This window comes from Phocoena sinus, chromosome 1 (assembly GCF_008692025.1).
Source record: "Phocoena sinus isolate mPhoSin1 chromosome 1, mPhoSin1.pri, whole genome shotgun sequence".
Classification (NCBI taxonomy): Eukaryota; Metazoa; Chordata; class Mammalia; order Artiodactyla; family Phocoenidae; genus Phocoena; species Phocoena sinus.
This window is the reverse complement of record NC_045763.1, coordinates 165,322,007-165,335,465: the sequence shown is the minus strand read 5'-3', so window position 1 is coordinate 165,335,465 and position 13,459 is coordinate 165,322,007. Positions and strand designations below refer to the sequence as shown.

The 13,459-nt window shown below is 39.5% G+C and overlaps 1 protein-coding gene across 2 annotated transcripts in view; it reads left to right on the top strand.

Moving 5' to 3' along the window:
* The window catches only part of MIA3 (MIA SH3 domain ER export factor 3), a 54,237-nt gene that overhangs the window by 22,139 nt on the left and 18,639 nt on the right, over positions 1–13,459 (top strand). Inside the window, exons 1-3 of one of the 2 annotated variants that reach the window (XM_032632886.1) lie at positions 8,454–8,738; positions 9,692–9,823; positions 12,747–12,768. In XM_032632886.1, the coding sequence (XP_032488777.1) occupies positions 8,628–8,738; positions 9,692–9,823; positions 12,747–12,768 (265 nt within the window). In that variant the 5' untranslated portion in view covers positions 8,454–8,627. Of the gene's footprint in view, positions 1–8,453; positions 8,739–9,691; positions 9,824–12,746; positions 12,769–13,459 lie in introns of those variants that run through there. The other variant, XM_032632877.1, reaches the window with a different exon arrangement.

Sequence of the window (13,459 nt, the reverse complement as noted above, 5' to 3'; positions counted from 1 at the left end):
TGACATTATTCTTCTGTAATATACTAAATGCCTTGAGCATTCATTAATGTTAATTCATGCTGACTAGCTGAAATACAAATGTCTCCCAGCCCTGTGATAACTGGGAATTGTTCGGCTTCCAGCCTCCTTATAGTTGTTCTTTTTGCCTGTCATTGTTCTTTGCTGATCCTCAAGGAATCCTGCTTACACAGGTGCTGCTTTGAGTTCAGCCCAAGACTGAAGGAGTCATCCTTGTAGATTTCTGGAACTCTTTCTTTGTAGTTTTCATCTTTCTGGTAACTTTCCCTGCATATTTCAGGCACCTCAGTCTCCCTGAGCTCTGATCTCTGCCTCCTAGTGAGACTGGTGTACTCTGCTTTGGTTCTCCCTGCCTGTACTGAGGTCTAGAAAGTGCCTCTAGGTAGAAAGCTGGGTGATCACAGGGCTCACCTCATTTGTTTCCCTTCTCTCAGGAGTCACAATTGTGTGCTGCCTATTGTTCTGTTTCTGAAAAACTATTTTTTTCACATATTTTGTCCAGTTTTCTAGTTATTTTCAGTGGGAGGGCAAGTATCAGATTAGTTACTCTGTCTATAGATGTCTCCTTTTTGTTTGTTGAAATGTATTCACTGAAGAAACAGGTTTGGCTGCTAGGGGGTATCATAGTGTGGATTTTGCTAACTGCATTCCCCTAGTACAATTGAACATTTTCCCTTGTTCTTTATATTTCTTGGGAATTGGTTGGTCAGATTGGTAGTCAGATTCAGTTTCAATTTTGTTTGGCAAGAATACTTAATAGAAGATCTATACTTCTATCAGGAGGCAGCTAATGTCTAAATGTCCCTCTTCTTTTGATGTTACTAGTCATTGGTGACATTGACTAAATCTGTATCATAGACTGCAGAATGGTAATTGACTGTATTACTCCTACTTCATGTAAAGGCTGGGATACTTCTACAAAGAGAAATTTACAATCAACTATGCTTTACACTGAGATTTGGTGTGTATAGTTAAGGCAGTATAAATATTTGATTCTTTCTGTTTAAACAGTTTTCAAAATAATGAGTTGTCTTCCCAGCATTATCCAGAGATTCCCAGAGGCTTTTGTGTGTGTGTCTCTTCTAATTCTTTTTTAAGAATCATTATGATGTCATGAATTTGAAAATATTTAGTGTGTTACAATCCACTGTAGTTATTATTCTTATCAGTGCTCAATTTCCCCCATTGTTGGTCAGTGGGAGCCTCTTCAGCTTGGCTCCTGGGCCCTTTTGACACCACCTCATGGTCACTGATACCTTCCTTGCTTTCTAGTGTAACTAGATGTTCCAAGCTCATTTTGTACATTTTCTGCCCAGATCTCGAAGGAGCTATTTCTCTAAAGAGCCCTGGTTCCTTTTAGTGGGAAATGGTATTTAGAGGCAACATTCTGGGTACTAAGATTGCTTATTGCTTTTGAGTTGGCCATCAGGTCTAGGCCTTTTTTAGAGGACAAAGCTAGGAAATATGTGGGGATTTTCTTATGTGAATATTCATCATGATGCCATGTGGATGCTCCCAATCAGAATTAAGGATGCTAGTGGAATTTAAGCTAACCACATCTATCTGACATTGTATTTTCTTTCTCCAGTGTTGGAAATCTCAGTTTTTACTAACATCAACATAATTATTTACCTTATTTTACAATGTTCACATAACAGTATTAAAAATACCAATATCAACACTGCCACCAGCGATACGTTATTGAAAATATTGCAAGGATGTTTTGCAATTCTTTTTGTCTTTAACCTATATCCCACTAGGGTATGCCTGAAATAATCCCTTAATGTTGTTCTGCCACCAGCTTGATACACAGTTAGGTTAATTGTTTCATATGTGCTTTCAATTTTTAGGGATTTTTTAAAGATTTTTTATTTTATAATTATCTAACATTTACAAGAGCCCAAGTCAATTTGTAAAACAAGGTCTATTCAGAGAAGTCTAACTCTTGTCCTAGTGTTATCCAACCTGTTGATACCCTCCTCTATAGGTATTTAAAAAATTAATTTCATCATCTACCCTACCATTAAAAAATAAGCAAATGATTTCTGCATCTAGCCAAGATAGATTTTTAGGTACCAGCTTTACCCTCCTAACTGAAACAGCTAAAAAGAAAAAATCAGACAAAATACATGAAACAACAGTTTTCAAGTCATCAGGTAACAAAGGACAGTAATTCCTGAAAGATAGGGAACAGATGCCATGAGGGCTACAATTGTTACATTTTATTGCCTTGAGAAAGTTCCCAGCCTGTGGCACAGAATGGAGGAACCCTGAGTTAAGGGGATGGAGCTGAAAGTCCAGGGAAAGCAAAGCAGCTAGAATTCCCAGCGCCGAGTACCAAAAGGAGAGCACTACACAGAGAGAGAACACTAGGGATCTTTGAGAGGTCCCCTTCGAGTATTCCTCAGAGTACTGATCAGCACGTGAGTGTGACAAGACTATTCAAGGTCAGAGAAACACATCAGTTGCTGACACAGGGCCAGGAACAGTACCTGCTAACTCTAGGGGAATTGGGTAGAGTTTCAGAAGGGTCTTGCCTCAGACTAAATGTTGCTCATGCCTTACATAACTAATCTTAAAAGCAAGACCCAAAAGAATCAAATTGTTTCCCAGTAATTTACCTGCATCCCAGGACAAAGCTTAAGAATATCTGCTGTATTAGTTAGGGTTCTCTAGAGAAACAGAACCAAGAGTATATACACATAGGTAGAGATTTATTACAGGGAATTGACTTACACAGAGATGGAGGCTGAGAAGTCCCACAGTATACAGTCTGCAAGCTGGAGACCCCACAGAGCTGGTGTTGTAATCAGTCCAAAGTCCAATGGCCTGGGGAGCCGATGACGAGATTCTAGTCTAGGTCTGAGGGCCTGAGAAGCAGGAGCACCAAGAATAGAAGACTGATGTTCCAGCTCAAGAAATCAGGGAAGACGGGACAAATTCCTTCTTCTGTACTTTTTTCTATTCAGGCCCTCAGTGGACTGGATGATGCCCACACTGGAGAGGGCAACGTACTTTACTGATTCCATCAATTCAAATGCTAATTTCATCTGGAAACACACACAGACATATCCCAAAATGACATTTAATCTGGGTACCCCATGATCAGCCAAACTGACATAAAAAATTCACCATCACGTTTATTCATAATGTATGGCATCCAGTCAAAGATTACCAGGCATGCGAAGAGGTGAGAAAAGATGACTCATGATGAGGAGAAAAATCAGCCAGTCAAAACCAACCAGGAGGGCTTCCCTGGTGGCACAGTGGTTGAGAGTCCGCCTGCCGATGCAGGGGACACGGGTTTGTGCCCCGGTCCGGGAAGGTCCCACATGCCGCGGAGCGGCTGGGCCCGTGAGCCATGGCCGCTGAGCCTGCACGTCCGGAGCCTGTGCTCCGCAACGGGAGAGGCCACAGCAGTGAGAGGCCCGCGCACCACACACACACAAAAAAAAACAACCAAGAATTGCCAGAGATGTTAGAATTAGGCAACAATACTGAACAGTTATTATTACCATTTAAGTAGAGACATGAAAGTTTTTTTTTTTTTTTTAAAGACCCAAATCAAACTTCTAAAGATGAACTGCCTGAGGTGATAAATATACTGGGTGGGATTAATACTAGACTAAACATTGTAGGTGAAAAGATTAGTGAACTTGAAGATACAGCAATAGAAGCTATCCACAATGAAACATACAGGAGAAAAAAGACTCAAGAAAAATGAACATGTCGTCATTGAGCTGTGGGGACACTTTCAAGCACTGTAATAAATGTATAACTGGAATCCCTGCAGGAAAGGATAGAAGGGGTGTCCAGAAAATTATTTGAAGAAATAATGGGCGAAAATTTTCCAAAATTTATGAAAACTATAGACCCACAGATCTAAGAAAGTCAATGAAACCCAAGTACAAGAAGCATGAAGAAAACTACACCAAGACATATCATAGTCAAGTTGATGAAAATAAGTGATAAAGAGCAATCTTAAAAGCAGCTAGATAAAAGAGATTTTAGGAAGTAAGATAAGGTTGACGTCAGGTTTCTTGTTGGAAACAAGGAATGGGAGAATGCAGTAGAATAATATCTTCCAATATACTTCAAGGACTTCCCTGGTGGCGCAGTGGTTAAGAATCCGCCTGCCAATTCAGGGGACATGGGTTCAAGCCCTGGTCCGGGAAGATCCCACATGCTGCGGAGCAACTAAGCCCATGTGCCACAACTACTGAGCCTGCGCTCTAGGACCCGTGAGCCACAACTACTGAGCCCATGTGCCTAGAGCCTGTGCTCCGCAACAAAGATAAGCTACCGCGATGAGAAGCCCGTGCACAGCAACAAAGAATAGCCCCTGCTCGCCACAACTGCAGAAAGCCCACGCACAGCAACAAAGACCCAACACAGCCAAAAAATCAATTAATTAATTAATTAAAAAATATTTGTATATACTTCAAGAGCAATATTGTTAATCTCCAATAGCATACCCAGCAAAATAATTTTCAAAAACAAAGATTAAATGAAGATTTTTTTTTCCAACATACAAGAGCTGAAAGAATTCACCAGCACATCTGCACCATAAGAAATGTTAAAAAGGGCTTCCCTGGTGGCGCAGTGGTTGGGAGTCCGCCTGCCGATGCAGGGGACCCGGGTTCGTGCCCCGGTCCGGGAAGATCCCACATGTTGCGGAGCGGCTGGGCCCGTGAGCCGTGGCCGCTGAGCCTGCGCGTCCGGAGCCTGTGCTCCGCAACGGGAGAGGCCACAGCAGTGAGAGGCCCGCCTACCGCAAAAAAAAAAAAAAAAAAGAAATGTTAAAGGAAGACCTTTAGGCATAAGGAAAATGACAACAGATGGAAATTATGGAGCTACACAAAGGAGTGAAGAATGCAGAAATGGTAGCCATATGGGTAAATATATAAAATGATTATCTCATTATTTAAATATCTTTAAAAGTTAATTTACTGTTTAAAGAAAAATATTATTAATGTACTATGGGGTTTAGAAAATATGTAAAAATAAAACGTATGACAACAATAGTTTAAAGGTCAGGAGAGGGAAAAGTGGTAATAACTCTTGTGTAAAATTCTTATTGCATATATGAAGTAGTATAGTATCACTTGAAGGTAGACTGATAAGCTAAAGATGTATAGTATAAACTCTGAAGTAACCACTAGAATAACAAAACAAGGAGTTATAGCTAATAAACCAACAAAGGAGATAAAATAGAATCATTAAAAGGCTTGATTCAAAAGAAGGCAGAATTGGGGAAAAAGGGAACAAAGAACAGATGGGACAAATAGAACAAAGAAAAGATGCTAGGCTTAAACTTAATCATATCAAGCCACAGACTAGGAAGGAATCATTGCAAAGCATATATCTCATAAAGGACTTATATCCCAAATATATAAAGAACTCTCAAAACTCATTAATAAGAAAACTGATAACCCAGTAAAATAACAGCACCAGAGAAGATACGTGATGTGGACAGCAGATAAGCACAGTAAAAAAAAAAAAAAGCTCAACATCATTAATTATGAGAGAAATGCAGATTTAAACCACCCTGAGTTATCACTGCACACAGTAGAATGACTAAAATTAAAAAGACAAAGTGTTGGAGAAGATGTGGAGGAACTGGAAATATACACTGCTGGTGGGGATATTAAAATGGTACAACCACCTTGGAAAACACTTTGTCAGTTTCTTAAAAAGGTGGACATACGCCTGTCAGATGATCCAGCCATCCCTCTGCTAAGCATTTACCCCAAAGAAAAATAAGTTATACATCCATAGAAGGCCTTGTTATGTCAATCTTCATTGCAGCTCAATTTGTAAAAGTCAAAAACTGGAAAAAACCCAAATGTCTATCAGCAGGTGAGTAAGTAAATAAATTGTGGTTTATCCCTACAATGAAACACTACTCAGCAGTAAAAACCAATGACCTACTGATATATGCAGCAACATGGATGGATCTCAATTTATACTGAGTGAGAGAAGCCAGAGAAAATAGAATACATAGTGAATTATTCCATATATATAAAACTTCAGGAAATGCAGACTAATCCATTAGGACAGAAATTCTGTGACAAGTGGTGGGAGGTAGGGTTACCAAGGAGATGAGACTTTTGGAGGTGAAGGATATGTTCATTATCTTGAATGTGATGATAGGTTCACAGATGCACTCATCTTACCCGGATGTGCACTTTAAATATGTGCAGTTTATTGCATGTCACTTTTCCCTCAAAGCTGGAAAAAAAAATAACTTCTCCTTTTATTTTTTTAGATAAAAATATACTTTTCTCCACCCCCTTTTAAAAAGATATGTATATTCTAGACATCATACCCTAGCAGTATATAGAATTATTTAATTTCTTTTTTCCAGTTTCGCAGTACAGTTGACTCTTGAACAATACGAGTTGGAATCGTTTGGATCCCTAATTGTACGCGGATTGTTTTCACTAAATGCATACTGCAGTATTATACAATCTGCAGTTGGTTGAATCCTCAGATGCAGAAGGAGGATACCAAGGAAACTCGCGTAAGGAGGGCCCACTGACTATAAATTGTACGGAGATTTTTGACTATTCAGTGGGTTTGTACCCCTAATCTCTGTGTCGTTCAGTGGTCAACTGTATACTTTAGTGTATTCAACAACTCTTCTGTCGATGGACACTTTGGTTATTTCCAGTCTTTTGTTATTATAAATAATGCTGGAATAACATGGTTTTGTGCATATATCTTTCCAGCATTTGTTCTTATGTTTCTCGTATTTTTGAGATAGAACTTTCGAAGTTGGATTGTTGCATCAGTAGGTAATTACACAGGTAATTTTGGGAGACGTTGCCAGATTACTGTTTATAGGGGTTGTTATCATTTTGTATAATGATCAGTGCATAAGAGTACCCATTTCCTCTGCATTCTCTCACTAAGAATATGTTGTCAAATGTTTGGATCTTGCGAATATAAGTGAGAAATGGTATCTCAGTGTGGGTTTAATTTGTATTTCTTTCATTATGAGTGAGACAGAGCATGGTTCCCTGTTTGTGAGCTATTCCTACTTTTCCTGAGGACTATCTATTCATTTTTTCAGCTCATTTTACTATAGGTTTGCTGGCCATTTTCTCTATTTGTAAAGTTCTTTATATTTTAGGAATACTAACCCTTTGTAATATGTTACAAATATGTTTTCCGCAGGTTTTCATAGTCAGGCTTTGTTTATTTTGTATTTTTGTGTCCACGGGCTGGACACTTTTTTTTTTTTTTTTCCAAGTAATCAAGGTTACAAATCTTTTCGCTTGGCTTTTGAGACCTAATTAGGAAGGTTTTGTTCACTCGTAATACATCCATATTTTTTTGGTAGTAGTTGTTTGTTCTCATTTTTTACATTCAGGTTTCTGACCCATTTGGAATGTATTCTTGTGAATAGTGAGAAAAAGATCGAATTATTATTTTCCATTTGGTTATCCAGTTAGGCCAACACCACCTTATTAAATAAAAAGTCTTTTTCCTCCAACTGACTGTTACTGTATGCAGAGTTGCCAACGCAGTTGGGCCTATTTCTAGATTTCCTGTTCTGTTCCATGGTTTGTCTATTACTGGGCCAGTACCAATAATAGATTATTATAGACATAATAATGTTTTAATTACAGAGCCTGCTTAAACCGCCTGCCTACCTTCCACCCATGCCATGCCCTTCTTTTTCAGGCTTTTCCTGCTTGATTGTTCTAATGAATTGGCTTTATATTCAACTCATAGACATACCTTTAAAGATCTGCAAACATCGTCCCCCCGCCCCAGGTTAAATATCCTTAGTTTCTTCCACTTTCAGAACGCAATTTCCAGGCTCCTCCTTGCCCTTTCCCACAAGTCCTATAACCCTAAAATGTGGGACCCAGAACTGACCTCATTGGCATAGGTGTGGTAATGACAAGATTCCCTAGAATTACACTTTTTAAAGGGGCATCGGCACGAATGTGGGACAGTGTGGACATTTGGAGTCCAGGAAGGGCAAAAGCAAGCAGGACTGGAGCGGGCTGGGAAGGAACCTGGCCCGAGAGACGGCGGCCGAGGCAGGGAGTGGTCCATCGAGGGAGCGGGAACGGCTGATCTGTCTGAGCATTTTAGGGCAGGTGCCCGGCGTCTCAGTACCTGGTGACAAAAGGATCCAGCTCTGGGCGAGAGTTAAGTGGCTGGCCTTTCTCCTTTCCCCCAGCCCCCGCCCACTCTCCTCCTTCTCGAAGCTCCCAGGCCCATGGAACAGCGCTTTTTTTCCCAGTTCCTGCCGCAGGTGAGCCCCTTCATCTTCACCTCGTTACTTGGTTTCTTCCGCGGAGGTCTCTTCGCTCTGCTCCCCCGCCCCACTCGACCATTGGTTTCTTCCGCTACGGCCCCGCCTACGGCGGGCCCGGCCTCCGTAGACTCGTGTACTTCCGCCCGGGGCCGTGTCTGATGACGTGTTTTACAGGAGGAGTAGGGCGAAAGTGCAAGCTGCCGGGGCAGGCGAAGTTCAGCCCCAGGTTCCGCCCCCTGAGCCGGGTCCTTTCCGAAGGAGGAAACGGTGACAGAGAGGGGGTCCGGTGTCGTCCCGCGGGGAAGTGTCGTCTCCGCTCCGCTGTCCCGTCACGATGGACTCAGTTCCTGCCACTGTGCCTTCTGTCCCCTCTTCCCCGGGGGACCCGGAGCTTCTGGGACCCCTGTCGGTGCTCTACGCTGCGCTCATCGGCAGGCTCCTGGAGGTGATGGGCCCCCGCTCCCAGCTCTGGCAGGCGGGTGGACGAGTTCTGAGCGGACGGGTACACTGACTGACGGGGCGAAGAGGAAATAGAGTGTGTCAGGCCCGAAGCGGGCGGGACGTTTCGGTGCTGTTTAAGGAGATGATGGGAGTGTGTTTGAGAAGGTTTTGTCGCGTGTTCATTTTTTAATTACTTACGATGTGCCAGGCACTGTGTTACTTTCTGGTACACAGTCGTAATCAAAACAAGCGAGCGTCATCACGTCCCTATGGCTCCTTTTCATGTCATCCTCCGCACCTTTGGGGGATGGGGCCAATATGATAGTTAACTTCTACAGGGCCGTGAAAACAGTGTAGAAGCAGACAGGAGTTTAATGCGCTGTCGTTGAGGAAACTTTTAAAATGAAAACATTGGGTTTATAGAAGACAGTTAAATTCAGAGCAGTCTGTCTAAACCAGTTAGTTATCAGGAAGTGCAGTTTCTCAGCGTTTGTCTTTCTGTGAGTAGAAAACAATATTTCAAATCTTAGAGGAAAAGCTGATATTTGCGTTGTTCATTATCGCTTAGGTTTTATTTGCAGCCCTGAAAGATTCTATAGTATGTTTCAACTTTTTGTTTTATGTGGCTTAAGTCATAAAAACCAGCTAAGAGAAAAGTATGATCCAGAGGGATTCGAGCCACGTGTTGGACAACATGATGTGTAGGGCTTATTGCAAAATGGAAATATATGCTCAATGTAAAGACAGATTTATAATGTTTTAAAATACGTCAAGCCAAACAAGAAATAGGAAGCCGCCAGTATCCTCTTTTTATTGAAGCAGTGGAAACTATTGAAGAACTTTGAGGGGATCGCTATGTAATGGAGTTTGAATTAGATTACTGTGGATGATTCTCTGTGACTGCTTTATTGTAAATTTCTGTCAGGTTTCCCACAATTTCTAATATCTCTATTTCAGCTAGTTGCTACATTGCCTGATGATGTTCAGCCTGGGCCTGATTTTTACGGACTGCCCTGGAAGCCTGTACTTACCACTGCCTTCTTAGGAATTGTTTCATTTGCCATTTTCTTCTGGAGAACTGTCCTTGCTGTGAGTAAATAAAATTAACGTATACCTTTAGACTCATAAATACAGGACTGTTTTATAATCACTTGCCCTTTTGTTTATTTTTTAGTTACTAAGTTGAACACAAATTAATATTTATAATCCAAGCTAACAGTGTAATCTTTGTTGGTAAAGACATAGGTGAACAAGACGGCATGTGTATAATCTCAATGGGAAAACTTCAGTTTATAAGTCAGAAGCATTAAAAATGTTCATGTCCTTTTATATAGTATAATACCATATCTAATAGTCTATTCTAAAGAAGTAACCGATCATACATTAGCGATCTTGTATAGGGTGTTAAAAATGGAACCGTGTTTATTAGAGTAAAAACTTCACAGAACCTAAATGATCCATCATGGGGGGCTTATTAAATTATTGTTCATCTATATAATGAGGTATTAGGCAGCTCTTAAAATTTATGTATTCCAAAGACATTGGGGCACAGAGAGTGCTCACAATTTAATGTTAAGTGGAAAAAAGCAGAAACCCAGACTTTAAAGTGTAGATAAACTGTGTATTATATAAACGCATATATACGTACAGAAAAAATGCTGCAAATGGTAAAAATATTTATCAGGAGAAGAGGTAAATTTTCAGTCCTTTTCCTTATATATATCTGTTTCACAGATTTTTCTAATTTGATCATGTGCTGTTGTGTTCAGAAAACATCTTTTTATTTGGAAATACGTATTATATAGTGTCCAAAGACACACTATTAAAATTTTTATTCCTTGGGGTCTTTTTCTGTGTATAATTTGTCTTTCATGCTTTATATATATATATATATATATATATATATATATGTATTTTCGTACAGATACATGCTTATGATTCTGTTTCGTGGTCATCTAACATAATTGAGGAAGAAGTTATTCTGTGTAAATGAGCTTTGCAGATGAAAAGCTTTCAGTTTCAGTTGAAGCTTAACAGTTAAATGGCCAAAAGCATTGGATGAGTACCATTCTAAACTTTGAGTATTCTGATTTCTTAATTTTATCAGACATATCATTGTTAATAAGCTTTCTCCTTGCACAAGTGATTGTAAAATCACTTAAAAAGAAGGGTCTTTTGCCTGGATTCTTGTGAAGACTCCTTAAACCTCATGGGGCCTTTCCTCAGATACAAGGAAAAAGAATAGAAAGGGTGAACAGAAGGGAAAACGGTGAAAACGTTTTCTGTTTCCCACTCTTAATTCTCCCATCTCAAAAACCCTGACATGGCTTAGATTTTTACAAGGTTATATAGGCTTTATGTCCTAACTGCTGCCCTGCAGCCTCAACATTTGGGACCTTGGTCCCTACTCTCATTGCCTGCTTGTTGCATCTTCCTGCTTTCCCTCGCCTGTTGATTTGGGTGAAAGGAGGAAAAAGGAAGCTTACTCCCTCATTAGCAAGGCTGTGACATTAGAGAAATAGTTATTTATTTCTGTGCTGGAACTCTGAATGCAGTTTCCTATAACAGCATCGTTAAAAATGGTATTAGATACTGTAATAATATTGAGATCATGGATGATTTGTGGACTGATCTGAGCATCTCATCACCATTTATGATGTTTGACAAGGGAAGTAAGTTCTGGGTTACAAAGACATTTAGTAACACTTTTTTTAAAAATTGAGTACTGCTTGTATTTTATTCTCCTGTAATTCGGTGCTGTCTTTAGGAGATGATTTAGAAGATGTTAGCTGTTATTTCTCTCATTGCTTGTGTATTTTCCTGTAGCAGTCTTCTTTTCCCTTTTAGATTTATGACTGCTATTTTTAGGGGGTTGGGAAAATCAGAGGCTGCAGTCTGTTAGATTTCTAAATTCACCCAATAGCCAACTTTGATTAGGAATTCTAAGATGTTTTCTCATTCATGAAAGAGGCATATCTTAGGACAACAATCATGCCTTTAATTTTGTTTCCTCAGAGTCTTTTTCGATTATCATTGTTTCTAGATCTCATTCTGGCTATTTGGGGTTGTCAAATAAATGATTTGGATGAGTGAAGCATTAGTATGCTTAATATGAAACCACTATTCCTCTTCACTTTTTTTAAATTGAGAAATAATTGACTAGTAACATTATATTAGTTTCAGGTGTACAAATAATAATTTGATATTTGTATATATTGCAAAATGATTGCCAATAAGTCTAGTTATTAACATCTGTCACCAATACATAGTTACAAGATGTTTTTTCCCCTTTTCCCCCCTTTAAGATCTGCTCTCTTAGCAACTTCCATGTATATAATAATCCCTTTCCAATATGGAACTTAAGTCCTCTTTTAATAAGATTGGTGCTCATTGAAAAGATACATGAATGTATCTTTTTTATTTATTTTTGGCTGAGTTGGGTCTTTATTGCTGTGCGCGTGCTTTCTGTAGTTGTGGTGAGCGGGGGCTACTCTTGATTGCAGCACGCAAGCTTCTCGTGGTGGCGTCTCTTGTTGCAGAGCACAGGCTCTAGGCACGTGGGCTTCAGTAGTTGTGGCATGCGTGTTCAGTAGTTGTGGCTCGCGGTCTCTAGAGCGCAGGCTCATTAGTTGTGGTGCACGGGCTTAGTTGCTCCATGGCATGTGGGATCTTCCCGGAGCAGGGATCAAACCTGTGTCCCCTGCATTGGCAGGCGGATTCTTAAACACTGCGCCTCTAGGGAAGTCCCCGTGAACGTATCTTTAGTTGCAAAAATAAGGTATTTACCTTAGTGCTTTTATCTATCATAAACTATTAATGAAGTATCACTACCAATTAAATTTGAAATTTTTTTAGCCTTTTCTTATTTTTTAATCCTGTGGATCCTTATGCTGAACCAAACCATTATTAAATTTTCATTCTGTTATGATTTGACTATTGTGTTAAGAACTGTAATATTTCTATTAATAAGATGTCTTGATATCAAGTTTAATTTTATTTCTCTCTCTTTTAGGTAAAGAATAGAGTATATCAAGGTAAATATTCAGGCTTATTTTGTTACTTGTACTATTCCCTCAGTGCTGGTATTTGATATGAGTTTTGTGTAAGCTAACAGTAGATATGGTGACTTCTGATCTCTGATTGACTTATTAACTCCTGAACATTTTACTAATCCTAGGTTGCTAGCTTAGATGACAGAGTAGATGGTGATGCGAGTAGATGAGATAGGAGTTGAGGTGGCAGCAGGGAGAAGAGGATTCGGCTTGGGCAGATTGACTTTGAATGTTGAAGTAGTGCAATTTATTACCTGTGAACAGTGTTCCTGTGCTAATGGTTTATTCAGTACAGTAAATATGTATTTAAGTAGATAATTTGAGGAATAGCGGTATGTCAGTATGCTTGCATTTTCTATTTCTATTTACAAATGGCATATATTTGAAATGATCACATTTTCTGAGAAGAAAGGTGCTCATGAAGGAGAAAGACATTGAGCTAAAACATTTTACTGTATTTCCTGTCTTTGAAATAAATTTAAATTGGAATCTCATTGAAGTAAGTGTTCTTATTATGTTTTTCTTAAATTTTAATATTTTTACACCCTTAGTGCTGTTAACCACAGTTTGCTTTTTAAAGGCATAATAGTTAATCCTGAGTTCATTTCCCTCAGAGTGCCAGATAGCATGTCTTTGCTGCTAATGCATTGGGTAATTCAATTTTTGATGATTT